This window comes from Helianthus annuus, chromosome 2 (genome assembly GCF_002127325.2).
Source record: "Helianthus annuus cultivar XRQ/B chromosome 2, HanXRQr2.0-SUNRISE, whole genome shotgun sequence".
Taxonomy (NCBI): domain Eukaryota; kingdom Viridiplantae; phylum Streptophyta; class Magnoliopsida; order Asterales; family Asteraceae; genus Helianthus; species Helianthus annuus.
In genome coordinates this window covers 128,481,152-128,496,760 of record NC_035434.2, presented here as the reverse complement: position 1 = coordinate 128,496,760, position 15,609 = coordinate 128,481,152, and the positions used below count along the sequence as shown (strand labels likewise).

General features: G+C 35.2%; 1 protein-coding gene and 1 long non-coding RNA gene across 12 annotated transcripts; both read right to left on the bottom strand.

Annotated features, from left to right (window-relative positions):
- Positions 1 to 165: 165 nt before the first annotated feature.
- On the bottom strand, positions 166 to 3,797 carry LOC110905361 (serpin-ZX). The gene is made up of 2 exons (XM_022151170.1): positions 3,371 to 3,797; positions 166 to 1,042 (listed from the first exon to the last, which is right to left on the bottom strand). The coding sequence occupies exons 1-2, from the start codon at positions 3,767 to 3,769 to the stop codon at positions 254 to 256; spliced, it is 1,188 nt and encodes a 395-aa protein (XP_022006862.1). The 5' UTR covers positions 3,770 to 3,797; the 3' UTR covers positions 166 to 253.
- Positions 3,798 to 8,331: 4,534 nt separating this feature from the next.
- Positions 8,332 to 11,917, bottom strand: LOC110921468. Of its 11 annotated transcripts, none has more exons than XR_004879592.1 (7): positions 11,484 to 11,912; positions 11,297 to 11,375; positions 10,537 to 10,631; positions 10,315 to 10,446; positions 9,965 to 10,243; positions 9,424 to 9,527; positions 8,332 to 9,360 (listed from the first exon to the last, which is right to left on the bottom strand). It is a non-coding gene; the product is annotated as an uncharacterized LOC110921468 (long non-coding RNA). The 11 variants fall into 11 exon arrangements; XR_004879598.1 differs by having other exon boundaries at positions 9,965 to 10,054; positions 11,484 to 11,911; XR_004879588.1 differs by having other exon boundaries at positions 9,965 to 10,446; positions 10,783 to 11,375; positions 11,484 to 11,917.
- Between the last annotated feature and the right edge of the window lie 3,692 nt (positions 11,918 to 15,609).

The following is a 15,609-nucleotide window of genomic DNA, read 5'->3' as shown; positions in this document are numbered from 1 at the left end:
CGCCGCAAGAGCAGCACAATCACTATTTTGAATTAAACATATGACCTAAGATGCAATAGTCTTATGGGATAGCGGTGCAGTTTGTTGGTTGTTTACCTTCGATTTCGATGTAACAATTAGTGTGTTTGAGGAGTCCAAAAACCAGATGGTACAAAAGTCAATAGCAAACACAAAAAAAATGGCTTAACATAAAGGAGTCCAACCAAAAACAAAAGTCAATGTGTTCATGCAAATAGAGATTTCAATAAGTGTTTCAACCAACACTGGGGTCAATTACCTGTCCCATAAACAACACAACTCCTGTCACGTCTTCTCTTATCACAAACAAAAACGGGTGATCTGCCACAAAATCCACCTTTCTGGGCTCCTCTTCAGTCAACATACAACCGCACAACGGATCGTATTCAATGGCCGCTGCTTCTGTACCTTCTTCATTCACATCTATGAAAGATTTATGATGAATGCTCGAAACATGAAGCCTTTCACCATTAGACGAATCAGCAATCTCAGTCAAACCATCTTCACCCGTGAATGGCAATACAAGCCCTAATTCCTTCAACATATCAGAAGATTTAAACCCGAATTCGATCTTAAATTTTGGTATCAAAAACCGGTCAACTTCTACTTCTTTACGTGGTATGTGACTATCTAAAAAATCAGATGTGGAACCAATTTTTTGTACTAAAGCTTGAAGGCCGTCTTTTGCATCTGGGAGGAAAAAGTACATTGTGAACTGACGTTTATCTTCACCTCGTAAGTAGTGAAGACCTAGTACTTTGAAATCATCATATTCACACACAAATTTGTCTAAACCGCAGGTCATGAAGGGAACTTGAACTTTGTTTCCACCAAGGAGGTAAAAATCGGATTCTTTTGTCAGTACTCGGTCAAACGTGTACGACCATGTTCCCTTGAAGTAGAGGGCATTTGCAAAGATGAGCCTGGTGAAACTGCTTACTCCATCAGCAGGAAGGAGTTCTTTGATAAGGCCATTGGTTTGTTTTTCAGCCCACAAATTCACTTCATTGGCTACCTCGACAGCCTTCGATAATCAATAAATAATATGTTAGCCATATCAAAAACAAAAGATTTATATCTCTAGTCATAGAACATTTATTAATGAGCAACTGATACGGATCATCCACCTTGAACCGTCCATCCATGCGGTTACCCGACCCAACAACTTTACACATTTATTAGAAAATTCCTTTGAATTGATGACAATTGCTAGTAAACAACATTAGAAAATTCCTTTGAATTCTTGGCATGCTGCACCACAATTTTAGTGTGGCAGTGTATATATTGTTCTTTTCAATATGTTACTTTCATTTTAGTGTAGATATTATTCTTTTTAATTTTTGACTTTCTGATAACTTATTAATCTAGTTTTATGGTAATAAATAACATCTAATTTTAAAGCGGATTTATTTACCAAAACTATGTAAACATAATTTGATTCAACATTATAATTTTTTGCGTGATTTATGTAAATTCCTAAACTATATAATTGCTTTATATACGGGTGTGTAATATGACACATTCTTTCTGCAAACAAGTTAAGTTGATCAGAATGGCTGATAACAAGGCGGTTGAAGACACCGTAATTGCTTCATCTGATAAATTGGATACCGCGCTTGAAGACGCGGTAATTCCTTCCTCTTCAGCAGATGAAGAAGCAGGCAGTGTCATCAGGAACAGGAAACGCCGCCGCACAGACAATTTCTAGTAAACGCACCCCTCAATGAAGTAAATTATCCACTCCCCTTCCAAGACGTCAAGTTTGGTTGGAGAAACAAAGGTGAAGTAATCACCGATGACATTTGCACTAATCGGAGTATTGCAATACGGAAAGAAATGGCTAACACCCTCAGCTATGTTCAGGTAGCGCTAAAAGAATTCGTCATGATTCATACGAGGACCACGGACACGACTCATAACCTCAACTCTCTTGATTCATGAGTGGCCGAGAAAAAGTTAGTCGTGTCCGTGGTCCTCGTATGAATCGTGACGAATTCTTTTAGCGCTACCCGAACATAGCTGAGGGTGTTAGCCATTTCTTTCCGTATTGCAATACTCCGATTAGTGCAATGTCATCGGATATTGTCACCTTTGTTTCTCCAACCAAAGTTGACGTCTTGGAAGGGGAGTGGATAAATTACTTCAATGAGGGCTGCGTTTACTAGCAATTGTCTGTGTGGCGGCGTTTCATGTTCCTGATGACACTGCTTGCTTCTTCATCTGCTGAAGAGGAAGGAATTACAGCGTCTTCAAGCGCGGTACCCAATTTATGAGATGAAACAATTACGGTGTCTTCAACCGCGTTGTTATCAGCCATTCTATCAACTTAACTTGTTTGCAGAAAAAATGTGTAATATTACACACCCGTATATAAAGCAATTATAGAGTTTAGGAATTTAAATAAATCACGCAAAAAATTATAATTTTTTTTGAACGGTGACTTTCTTTTTGAGTGACCCAATGTCACACCGCCTAATCGGCGGCCCTATCCAAGTCTGCCCAGACTTACGTTGTCTTAACCGGGCCCGCGCTGGGTTGGCCAGACTTGGTTACGGCGTTCCTCCGGAAACCGTACTGCCTCCACACGAGTTGCCTCGCTGAAGTAACAGCCAGATGAAAACCGGGGTGCGGCTCAGGATCGAACCCCCCTCGGTGGGTTTGTCACCATCATTGCCCAATATCCACCCCATTATGACACAAGTGGTAATTGAACTTGAGTCTCCATTGGAAAACCCAAGTCTCCTACCACTAGACCACAAGTGGGGGGATAAAATTATAATTTTGAATCAAATTCTGTTTACATAGTTTTGGTAAATAAATCCGCTGTAAAATTAGATGTTATTTATTACCATAAAACTAGATTAATAAGTTATCAGAAAGTCAAAAATTAAAAAGAATAATATACACTACAATGAAAGTAACATATTGAAAAAAACAATATATACAATGCTACACTAAAATTGTGGTGTAGCATACCAAGAATTCAAAGGAATTTTCTAATGCTACACTTTCCCTTGTTTTCAGTTTCGTATTCTTAAAGTTTAGAATGCCGTAAGTTGTTTAATTTATATGCAATCTCTTTGGATGAATGAATTAAGAAAAGTTTGAGGCAAATATTATTATTTTACGTTTCTGCATTTTTTGTTCAACTGGAGATCGCCAATCTCGAATTTGGTATCTATCAGCAACCTTTGAGACGCCACTAATACTATCATGATCATTCATTGAGGTAAACCTAGTAAATATGATCTAAAACTTACCTCCTAAAAGTTGCACAAAACTTGGATTATGTACCATAAACTATCTACGTTCTGATAGAAGAACAAAAAAGAAAAAAAAAAGTTAAACTGACCTTCGTTTGGAAATCGACTTGTTTGCAAACGGCTTTGTAGACGTCGTCGACAACCTGTTTGAAAGAAGGTTTGAAAGAAAGGGTTTCATCAATCCAAACCCCGTTTGCAAAAGACAACTGAGGGCCATCACTGGAGCTACTGTCCCCAAAGATAGAGGACACATACTGTGAATAAAGAGAGTTGAGGTTGTGGGTAGTATTTGTTTTGAGGAAAGCGAGGAGTTGGTCGTGTGTTTGACCTGTGGTACCCTGGGCTAGTAAACTGAGGGCGGCATGGATCGAAAGTGGAGAGAAAACAACGTTGGAGTCGTGTTTTTTGGAGAGAAGGTGGGCAGCGAGTGTGGTTGAGACATGGGTTTGATCTCTGATTAATTGTTGAAGGTCAGCAGCTTCAGCCATTGTAGATGGATGCCAATTTCGAGAGGAAGTCTTTAGGTATGGACGTGGATGATGAAGATATATATATATACACACAAAATTACACGATCGAAGATACGTATTTAATAACCATTAACCTTTCAAATATCTTTTAATATTATTTAAAATATCGTTTCCTTTTCTTTATCATCCCTAATCAATCGAATAGTTAGTTAAAAATGGGTTTTATTTAGGCTCTTATTAGACTATCTCCAATGTTAAGGGTGTCCTTAGGCGCCCTTAGCTGTCTAGTCAGCTGCCACATCATATCCTTATAAATCTTTAAAAATCCTTAGAATCCTTAAAACTTCTCAATTTCTTCTCCAACCATACAAACATCCTTACACATCCTTATATTTCCACATCACTTGTTTTTTTTCTTTAAAATAAATAAATATAAGTAAGGATTTGAATAAGAAAAAAAAACATAAACATAATATTGAAATTGCTTAATTTTTATATAGTGGATTTGGTAAATATTATTTGTGTATATAAAATTTTTACCATATTTTCTTTTAGTTTAATTACTTAGATTATCCATATGTATTTAAATAATTAGTATAAGTCGTTTAGTAATGCGTAAAATAAAAGGTAAAGTACATTATAAAAACTAGAAACTACATTACATAAAAATAAACTAGATTTAAAGAAAAAACATATTAAAAATAAACTGAAAAAATACTCCCATTTTTTCTTTTAATTTTGGATCAATCGAATACAGTGGATTAGTTGAAAAAACAAATAAGTGTAGTCCATATATAAAGTTGTGAATATATTAAAGGGCTAAGATGCTGGAATAATTTAATTGAGAATTTGTTGACAAAGAGTAAAATAAATATATATGAATTAATGGCACAAGAACCAAGATTTACTAGCCCTTGCAGACGGACTTTGCTTATAATTTGGATGGGCTTTAATGCATCTGTAAATATGGATGAAATCCACATCATCTCAGACGTTCATGGTTTGAACGCAGTGGAGATAGTCTTATCATTTAGAATTTGTTTTCTTTTTTTTTAATCTCCCTACTCAATTAAAACAATTCTAATATTATTCAAGATTTTGTTTCTTTTTCTTTTTTAATCTCCCTACTCAATTAAAACAACAATTCAAATATTATTCAAGATTTGGTTTCTTTTTATTATGTTTTTACTTTTTATCTTTAATTATTTAAAGGTAAAGTAAGATACAATAAATATTAGTGAAAACAAAAACGAAAATACCAAACAAAATATTGGGTTGTAAAAGTGTTATTGTGGGCTTGCAAAGAATTAGATTAAAATTTGCGCTACCTAAATACATCGGCTGTTGACGTTTACTCATTATGGGCCGACTAAATGGAATATGGGCTGCTTTGAAAATCTTTTGACAAATTATTTGGTCAACACGGAGACCAGGTTGCCTAAAAAAATATTGGGGCCAGAAAATTTGCAAAAGAAAAGGGGAGATTGTAGAACACAAAGGTTTTTTTTTATAATAATGGGTTACAAAATTTTGACAGAGTTTTCCATGTTGTGATGAAGTTGGTGATTCGATGCTAATTGATGGAGATTCAAGCCTTTATCATTTGTCTAAAATAGGAGGGACCTATTTTGTGGGGAAGAATTGAAATGAAAGGTTTTGGGTCATCGGTCAGTTGACGAAGATGGAAGACAAGTACAAAAAAAATGATATCTTTAGTCAAGGAAGAGATTGTAAGGACCATATATGGCGACTAATGGTTATCAAGAGTCAAATAGAGAAATCATAAGTGAAAGGGGAGATTGTTAGGTCCAAAATGTGCAACTTACTATTCGCAAATAGAAAGTATGCACTCTTATGGTCAAGCGTGAACCTGGATTTACAAGCATGTACTTGAGAAGTACACACTCTAAATGGTTAGTATAAGCTCAAGAGGAAGCGCATACTTCTTCATATAGAGGCTACACTATAAATATGGGTTTACTTGTTCATTTGTATGTGTGTTCATAGTGAGATCACTAGCCCCTATGGGAGCTCACCTAGGGTTGGCATGGGGCTTAATTGATAGATGTATACACTTTAAAGCATTGGCATGTAAAGCTATGATATAATTTTATCAATGTAAGCATTCAATTTGATTATTCATTTTGTTGTCTTCATGTTTATTCGATTCTATCTCACAAATATCTATCTAATATTATATTGTTTCGAATATTTTTCATACATATTTTATATAACACGGGAAATAGATTGGTTTCCAGAGTCTATGTGGCTCCGCCAATGGCTTTCATCATGATTTTGTTGATACATGCCCATCATGCTCGAGCATATGACACGTTAGTGCATAACATGACCTTAAGGGGACTAGGGGTGGAATCACTAGTGATGGATTCCATCACTCCCACTATCCAATCAACTAATGCCATGTCATCAATCCAATTTCCATCACTAGTGATAGAAATGGACTAGGGGTGGAATCACTAGTGATGGAATTCCATCACTCCCTCCCAATTTTTTTAATTTTCATTTTAAAATTAGAAAATAAAAATAAAACACTAAATTAAAAATTTCATTAATTTTAAAACATACTACTTCAATTTCACATACTAGAAACATACAATTTGTAAAAAAAAAAAAAAAAAAAAAACCTACTAATCGAATTTAACATACTAGAAACATACAATTTAAAAAAATAAAGTGAATATATATATATAAATAAAGCGAATTTAACATACTAGAAACATAATTTAAAAACATACAATGTGAATATATATATATAAATAAAGTGAATTTTTTTTTTTATTTAAGTTACCGTTAGCCCCCAACGGTCATCATCCAACGTTCCATTTTTTGAATCTTCAACGCGTTATACACAAAACGCGTTAATAATATAACGCGTGCTTTTAATGGCGGCGGCGGTGTGCTAGGCGATGATCACGCGTGCTCGGGGGGCCATAACGGACCGCCTAGATCCACTAGTTTAAGATCCCACGAATTTCGCGGGTGGACTAACACACAAATACATAACTTAAAATTGTTGAAATAATTCTTTGAAAGAAATAAACGTTCAAGTAACGAAATCCATCCCTCTACCAACGGGTACGTAATGTCAAACGAAGTTAGAAAACCAACGCACTATTTTTACGATCTAATTAAACAAACAATACAAATACCGTTCGGCTCTTACACACACGTCCCAACGTATCTGAAAGGTAAAATAAAACACACTATTTTTACGGTCATTAATATTATATGTAAATGACTTGCTTTAATCGAATCTATTATAAAGTCAAAAGAAGAATATTTCTGTAACATCTCAAGTGACCTCCATGCTACCATTTTTTATTTTGCATCTTCCATCACATGTGAAAAGTTTGACCCTTTATAAATAAATGAGTCGATATATAACATGTCAAATTGGTAAAACAAAATATTACCTATTACCAATGAAGTCTGGTCTCTCAATTAGCATACTACCTATTACCATGTAACTTCAACTCTCCCACTTAAAAACACATTGAAAATCTATAAACCACCTATTTATATAAAGATATCAATGAAAATCGATAAACCACCTATTTATATAAAGATGCAGTTTTATGCTTAAACATATAATTATTTCAAGACTATTATATTGTTTTAAATTTTCACTAAAGTTTGGTGCAACTTCCTACTAATCACATTCCATATAAAGGTCTGGGTAAATGATTAATTCTATTAATATAGGAATTAAACCCACTATCAATAGACCTATGGTTTTCTACCTATAAACAACTTCCACTTCATAGGGCCTCCCCAACCAACTCCTTAAAATTTTGGTTAAGAAAATAAGATGAGTCATTTTTTACAAAGTAGAAATCTTCTTATACACCACGTTTGTCCCACACACCTTGCCACCTGTAGATCCAATTGTTGCAACAATAGATGACTTGACCAATCAACTTTATCATTAGAAGTAAACAGTAGCCAAAATCAAACCATAGTACATAACTACATATAATCGGAACCCATAAATTGGTCATAGTGGTGTGAATTCTGACACGACACAAACCTAACACGGAATTTGCAGGTTTGGGTTTAGTTTAAACAGGTTCGGGTTAGTTTCAGGTCGAACCCGCTAACCCGTTTAGCTAAACGGGTCGAGTTTGTTTTAGCATGGATGGGTCGATGAGTTGACCCGTTTAACCCACTTGTATTATATTTAATTTCTTTTACATTATATTTTATGTCATAAGTTAAATTGGGTGAGTATTTTATTCCGTAATTATAATGTAAGTAGAGAAATTGACATAAGATTTTATAATTATATAACAAAAAATTGTGTTGTTTGTAGTAAACTTTTTTAAATTTAATGTATTAATTTGTAAAAAAAAAAAGTTAAAAAAATAAAGAAGTTCGGGTCCCTTCTTATAAGTAACACCCTCTGATGGGTGATAAAATGAAATCGGTAGGAATTTCAAGTATCAAATGAACAATCTTCCTGTTATTCGACTTTTGAGGTCAACTAAGATAATGACCAGTTTAAAGCTCTCATCAAGAAACTACATTTAAGAAAAGTTGTGAAGTATTGTAAACATATAAAATTGAGAAGCAGATTATAAGGAGTTTGTATTGGATTTGTAAAATAATCATATCTTTTACAAATTTGAAGAATCTTTTTTGCCAGCAAAATGAGAATATTATATGAATCTTATGACTACCAAACTACCATCTTAGCCAGTAGCTAAGACAGTCAAACATACAGAAGCAAAGAACAAAACATACAAAGGGAGCAGACAAAGAAGATGACCTAATTTACGACAAAACTGTTCCAGTTCTCTATTGGTTGCCATGCACTCTTACCCCTTCTCAGCAACCAGTCATAACTTCCTTCTTTAATGTCCGCCAACATTTTCGCCTTCAAGTGAAACTTCTCATTGAACACCTTATCATTCGACGTGTCCATAACTTCCATGTTGTAATCGCAAAAACGGTGTAGACAACCTGTTTCTCCTTTGCTGGCTTATTGTTGTTTAAGGCATGCTTTAGCATAGTCTTCACTGAATTAGAACTATCGGGCAGTGGGGTCTTGGTCCAAACACACACACGCCACCTTATATTTTTGGCGACAACGCACTCAGCAAGGAGGTGATCTGCAGACTCATCCCGAATGCCGCACATTGGGCATTTCCCATCATCAAATGTCACACCTTGAGCTGTAAGAGCCACCGCCATAGAGATATTCCTGTTCATTTCTTGCCACACAAAACATGTAACTTTTGGCACTGCAATCTTACTCTAGAGATACTCAAACTGACCCGTATTGTTCCCCGATCCCCTGCTAGACAACGCCTGACTGCCTTGACAGAGAAGTCCGTCACATAACCGTCATGCATCTAGCCCCACCTATCAGTGTCGCCATTCAGAGTTGTGTTATTTAGCAGCCCCCACAACTGAGGACTTCATTCTGGATGTACCAGAATCACCACTCACTTTCCACTTTTAAGTCTCATTGCACTATCCCTCGTACCCTATTGTAGCATTCCCAGACCAACGCTTTTTTTAGTATAGGCATCATAGGCAGCAGAAAACTGGTCTTTCAACTTACCTCCCGTGGCCCACCTATAGCTTTACTATTACAAATAATCAATATGCATTTTTAACAACATATTATTCACACACACAAATTGAGTTACCTGATGCTTCATCCACAAACTGTCCATTGATAAGGAGTTTCGTGAATTCAACCTTGATATGTGAAGTTATTGGTTCCTCAAAAGCAGCAGCAGCTGTACTAAACCTAGTGATACCAGTGTATGCTAAGAATTAGACTACATAACCATAATTCATGTGTAGACGACAATCGTTACACCTATTATTAGAAACAAAAAATTTACTATCTAAATCGCTTGCTTGTTCTAAGCTTTTTCATCATTTAAAAAGGTTAATTCCTTTGTTTGGGTAAAAAAAAGCATGGACAGTTCGAATGTTTAATATGTTGAAAAAAAACAGTATTATATCATCAAAATGAAGTGTTCACCAGTCTATTACTTTGCATGAAATAAAAAGACAGATATACCCTTATTAAAAAATTACTAATATGTATAATTTGAATACTCATTGATACTATATTGCAAAAACAAACATCCAGTTAACTTCTTGATACGAAATTATGCTACTCTATAGACTGATGGGATATAGAACAACAATCATTCAAGTCATGAAGTGAAAGTATACATGTTTTAAAGTTCAAAACAATGTAATCACATTGACCAAAGAGGTGTTGAAGGAAAAACTCCTGAAATCCCTTTTTCGTTAGTAGAGGACCTGGAGTGCATATAAAGTATACAAATGCGTTAATTACAGTTGATGCAGGCTTGGAAAAACATTTGTTTATCCTACACAAAATGAGTACATTTAGATCGCCAACTCCTGCCAGGCCTACCTCAGTGCACAAACATGAGATGAATTTAATAACACTCATATTTTGTAAAAGTCGCAACAAACTTTGAGATTCTACAGAATTACAGGAAGTTATATAAGTTAAAGATAAATTGTGCAAAGCAATTAGGGTTATACGTACTTACAGATCCTAAAATCATCTCTAAATATAATCATTTCTTCAAGAACAGTTACAACCCATAGATCGATCGTGAGGAAAAAAGGAAAGTTGTTACTCGTCGGCCTTAGGTTCTTCTTTAATTTCCTCTGCACTGCCCCTACATAAAACCAACATTGCAGTTGATAGTTGATACATAGACATCAAGAACCCATTATAGTTAAAGATCCAACCGTAAGAAAAAGCCAACCTGCATGTTGAAAGTCCACAACTTGAGGTTATCGCGAAGATGTTGCATTATCAGGGTGTTGTCCTTGTAAGAATTCTCCCCTAGGGTATCCAGTTCTGCAATTGTTTCATCAAAAGCCTATCATATCACAAATCAAACACCAGCCAACTTCAAGTAGTTCAACTAAAAAAATATGAAAAAGTTCCAGACATTTAGAGTGAGGCTTTAACTAAAATAAATAAAAGAAAATTAAAAAAGAAGTGTAACTTTTCATGGTGCAATTGGCTAAAAAAACTTGATTGCACAACTTTCTCACGCCTGTTATAACCACGGCGCCCCCATTCTTGGTGCCCCTCCTTGGTACCCACGGAGTAGTGTTTGGCGCTCCATGGGGGTGAGGTGGCACATCCTTAACACCCACTAAACAGAGTCTATGTTGATCAACATCCATTAATCATTAGTTAATTATATACAACCTACAATTTTCCAAAATGACACACGGATTAAAAGCACTATGATTATGGCATCAAACAAAACCCTCTAGTAATTATAACTTCAACTTCTCAATTTCTCATATAGTCATAAAAAATGTACAACTCTGTAACCAAAAAGATCCTAAACAATGCAGGAATCTTATTTAACATAAACAACACATTAATAAACCTGATTCATAATATGATCGTCAGCAAAGATTAAAATCAACAAAAACCTAAAACCCCAATGAGAAACCATTTGAATCCCATGATCACAATCCACAAGTTGTTGTTTACAGGGGACTAACCAACTCCCCTGTTTGAAGGAAGTGAGATTCTTCAAAAGCTCCCGGTTGTACTAAAGGACCAGCACGATCCACACGAACCCTTCAACAACATCCCACACATTAATTAATCAATCATAATATCTAAAACAAATCAACCAAAATACAAATACAAATTATTAAATAACATAAAATCGATCAATAAACATACCTGATTTTTAATACAAATACATATAACCAGTCGGAAGAATCAGGGCCTTATTCAAACTTTGTTTTGAACAAACTGAAGTGGTGCTCAGAGTTGAGAAGATGATAGATTGAGATTTCTTCTTCCGGGACCACATACCAGAAACCTGTAACTGGAGGCCACGATCAATGGAGGACAACAAATTTGGAATTAGGGTTTGGAGGAGGCGACGATCAATGGAGGATAACAAATTTGGGATCAGGCTTTGGAGGAGAGAAACGGCTGGAGCATGAGGCGGTGGAGAATGATTTCAACTGATGAATGATGAAGAGATGATAAATTGGAGATTGATTTCAATTGAGAGAATTGAAGAAGATGATAATTAGGGTTTTTGAATAATGCGTGTTTGAGAAGCCGCTTGTAAACAAATTGCCGCTCAAAAAGAAGAGTAATGGTTTAAGCAAATGCCGGGTGGCAATTAGTGGATTAAAATTATGGCAAGTGGCACCAAAATGTTTTGTTTTAATATAGATAATAGATTTACCAAAGCATAAGGAATATTTTACATCCTTCTTATTCTCTTCTTTCGTTGACATTAATATTTACTATGATATCATATGCCATTGGCAAGAAACCACGTTTGGAATCTAACATTGAAAAACGTTAAATAACCTTATTAGTATATACAATTTAACCCAAGCCTATAAGTTGCCTTGATCTATCCAGGGGCGGACTCATATAGAGTGAGTCGCGGTCCCTGAACCTCAGTGTTTTTAAAAAAAATAGTAAATTTGGTATATTAAAGTGTATAAAGACCCCATAAATACAATATGGTGGACACTGTAGAAAGAAAAGGAAACATGGTGTAGTGGTAAATCCCTCTCTTTACCAACAAGTGGTCATTGGTTCGATCCTTGTATAGCTCGGTTTTCCTCTTTTTTCTAAAATAAATCTAGTTCAAACCTCGCTATGACCCTACCCGAACGAGGACCGGCCCCAAAATTTTAACGTTTTATTGAGAAAATTTTGAACACCGAAAAAAATAGACCACATTGAAAAAAAATCTTGGGTCCACCACTGGATCTATCTCTACAGAACTTTTTCTTAGGCTATAAGGTGTGTGGGGGTCATGGTTGGGACATGATTTTCCACCTAGGAACATGAATGGAAGGCTACACCACCCCCTTGATTGATCTATCATGGTTTGCATGGATTAAACCATGACAACCATGGTCCTCCTTTCCATTTTTCAACAAATCATTTCATTTTTCTTTAGACAAAAATAAATTAAAATAAATGAAGGACTAGTGGTTTGAGTCATGACCACACCCTTAGGGTAGTGGTTTTGAATGGTGGATTATAAATGGGTTACATGGCCATAACGTGAAGGGTCATGATGGTCATGACCACACCCTATGTGGCTTTGCCAAGATCATTCATTTTGAAGTATAGTCCAATCTAACACTTAACATCTTTCAAGGTTGGAATGTCGTTTCTAATTAGTATATGTAATATAAGGAAACAACTACGCTTCCACTGGCCTTCTTGTAACCAAATGGCTCATCTTCATTCTTGATTAAACCAAATTCCTTGATTTTCTCATCAAAAAATGAAGATTCCTACATCTAGATGCTTGCTCTAATCCATAAATGATTTTCTCAAGTGTTTATTTACTACAAATCCTTCACACTGCATCATATAACATCTTCATCAAATTTATATTAAGTAAAGTGGTTTTGACATTCATTTGCTATATTTTATAATCGCAATAAGCAAGAAGGCACTTGGCATACGGGTGGATTTAAACATGGTAACGTAAGAGAAGGTTTCCTAATAATCATTCCCTTGAGTCTAAGTAAGATTCTTCGAGTTTCTCATCGTTTTTTTATTTGCCCCGTCAACTGCAAAAACTTTATTCTCTACATGGGTGTAGAAATAATATGCTTTTGTTTCTTTAAGACAGCTTAGGGAAATATACTTCGGTCTTTGGGTTCTAACTTATTGGTAGTCTCACGCTTTACGTAGGCATCACAACCCAGATTCTTAAGAAAATTATTTTGTAGTCTTTCCATGGCGTAAGTTACACATCTTATCCACCTTTTTTATTGAAAATATATTTGACTATACACGCAGATGTTTTCAAGGATCAATTCAAAAAGATTGAGGCGAGTTTGTAAGACTCACAATTGATCGAACAATATCGAACATGGTTCGATAACTCATCTTGAACACACCATTATGATGAAGTGTTCCAGGTCGAGTGAGTTGTGAGATCAAGATAGAGTAGTAATAGTTAGTATGCTTATATATTTGCATCACGTAGATAGATGAAAAATGAGGTTTTTAGGAAAAGTTTAGGAGTGACTAGTTACCATATAAGATAAAGGAATGGAGATTTATGTGGTTTGGACATGTTAAAAGGAGGAAGATGGCGACGCTAGTTAGAGCAATGGAAACCCTCACTATAGAGGGGATGAGGAGTAAAGGCATGCCAAAATTAATTTGGATGAGCGGATTAATTAGACAGAATTTGCTAGAGTTGCACATCTCTAAGGACATAGTCCATGATAAAAGTTCGTAGGAACGTAGAATTGAGGTTAATAACTTTTAAGGCAAGGTACAAATGTATTTTGGGGGCTTAGTTTTTCCTACAGAATTTGCTTGTATTTATATCTTGTTTTATCATGTATATATGCTACTACTTTTACTAAGATACCCTCTTACCACTCATTTGGTTATTAGTAGATGTATATTTAGTTTTGTTTGTTTGTCTGCTATGTGTTTTGGAGTTAGGAGTCTGTTTGGAATCACCACTTCACCATCTCCTAGATCTTAGCTATAGGTTTGCTAATTACGGAATTTTTTGGGTATAGTTGTTGTATCACTTAAACCAATGTTTTAAAACCGGTATGATCTGGCTGGTTATACCGGTTAAACCGGATATCAGACACGAGTCCGGTACGATAAAGGCCGGTAAAACCCGAAAACGGTATGTCTTACGTATCGGCGGTAAATCCGGTTCTATCGGTTCAAACCATTGAACCGGTATGCATTATCTAAAGATTTGATTTCTTAATTTTAATAAAATACAATATTAAGGTAATATTGATCTTCCATATTTCCGGTAATTAACCTACTGCTTTCTATTCCAATATTTCATCGTTGTTGAAATTGTTACTCACCTCGTATAATGCAATATTGTTTGTAACTAATAAAAATATTCTTAAAATGCTTAATAGTTTACAATAAAAATAGTAGTTTTTAGAAAAAACTATGATTAGTTACATAAATCCTAGTTGAGATTGGATTGTTATTTGAGATGAATTTGTATTTTATGGAATTTCTAGGGTTAACTAGTAACCCGGTTCAACCGTCCGATACAACCCGGTTCAACCGGTTAGACCATTTTAAAGCCCAACCTGGTATGATTTAAAAACTGGTTTTTAAAACATTCTCCTATATATTAAAAACTCTACGTTTTGAACAGTGATTTTTGAACAGTAGACCAAAAAGTTAAAATAACATATAGGTTTTTTTAATAATGTTTATTATTTTCTTTACTTTTTAAGTTAGATAAGCTTGTGTTAACCGGTATTGGTATCGAAAATACCAGTACGGTTATCAGTACATGAAGGTAAAAACCGACACCAGCCTAGTACAGAAAACACCGAAAGTCGGCATCGAACTGATTTTGAAAATCTTTTAGTTTGAGAAATTCGGTTCTGCTACCCGATACCATTTGCTCATCCCTGATCACGGGTGTCGTACGAACAACAATGGTATCGTGCAACTTTTTTTATTGATTTTTTTCAACTTTTAATGATTTCTTTTTTTTTAGTTTCAGGGGTAGGGATGAGCTCGGTGCCAACCAATACCGAATCGGTATTGGTACCGAAAATACCAATTACGGTATCGGTATATGAAGGTAAAAAACGGTAGCGAACCGGAACCGGGAACGCCAAAAGTCGTATCGAATTGGTACTTAAGATCTTTCGGTTCGGGAAATTCGGTACCGGTAGCCAATATCATTTACTCATCTCTAACCACAGGTTTCATACGAACAACATTATTATCATACAACTTTTTTGGTTGATTTTCTTTTGGTTATCTTTTAGTGTTTTTTTCTGTATTTCCTTTTTATTCAGCGGTT

Excerpts from the sequence above, each read along its gene's own strand:
- LOC110905361 (XM_022151170.1), bottom strand. The coding sequence starts at position 3,769 with ATGGCTGAAGCTGCTGACCTTCAACAATTAATCAGAGATCAAACCCAT. Across the intron at positions 1,043-3,370 it reads AAGTCGATTTCCAAACGAAG|GCTGTCGAGGTAGCCAATGA; the intron begins GTCAGTTTAACT and ends TGATTATCGAAG.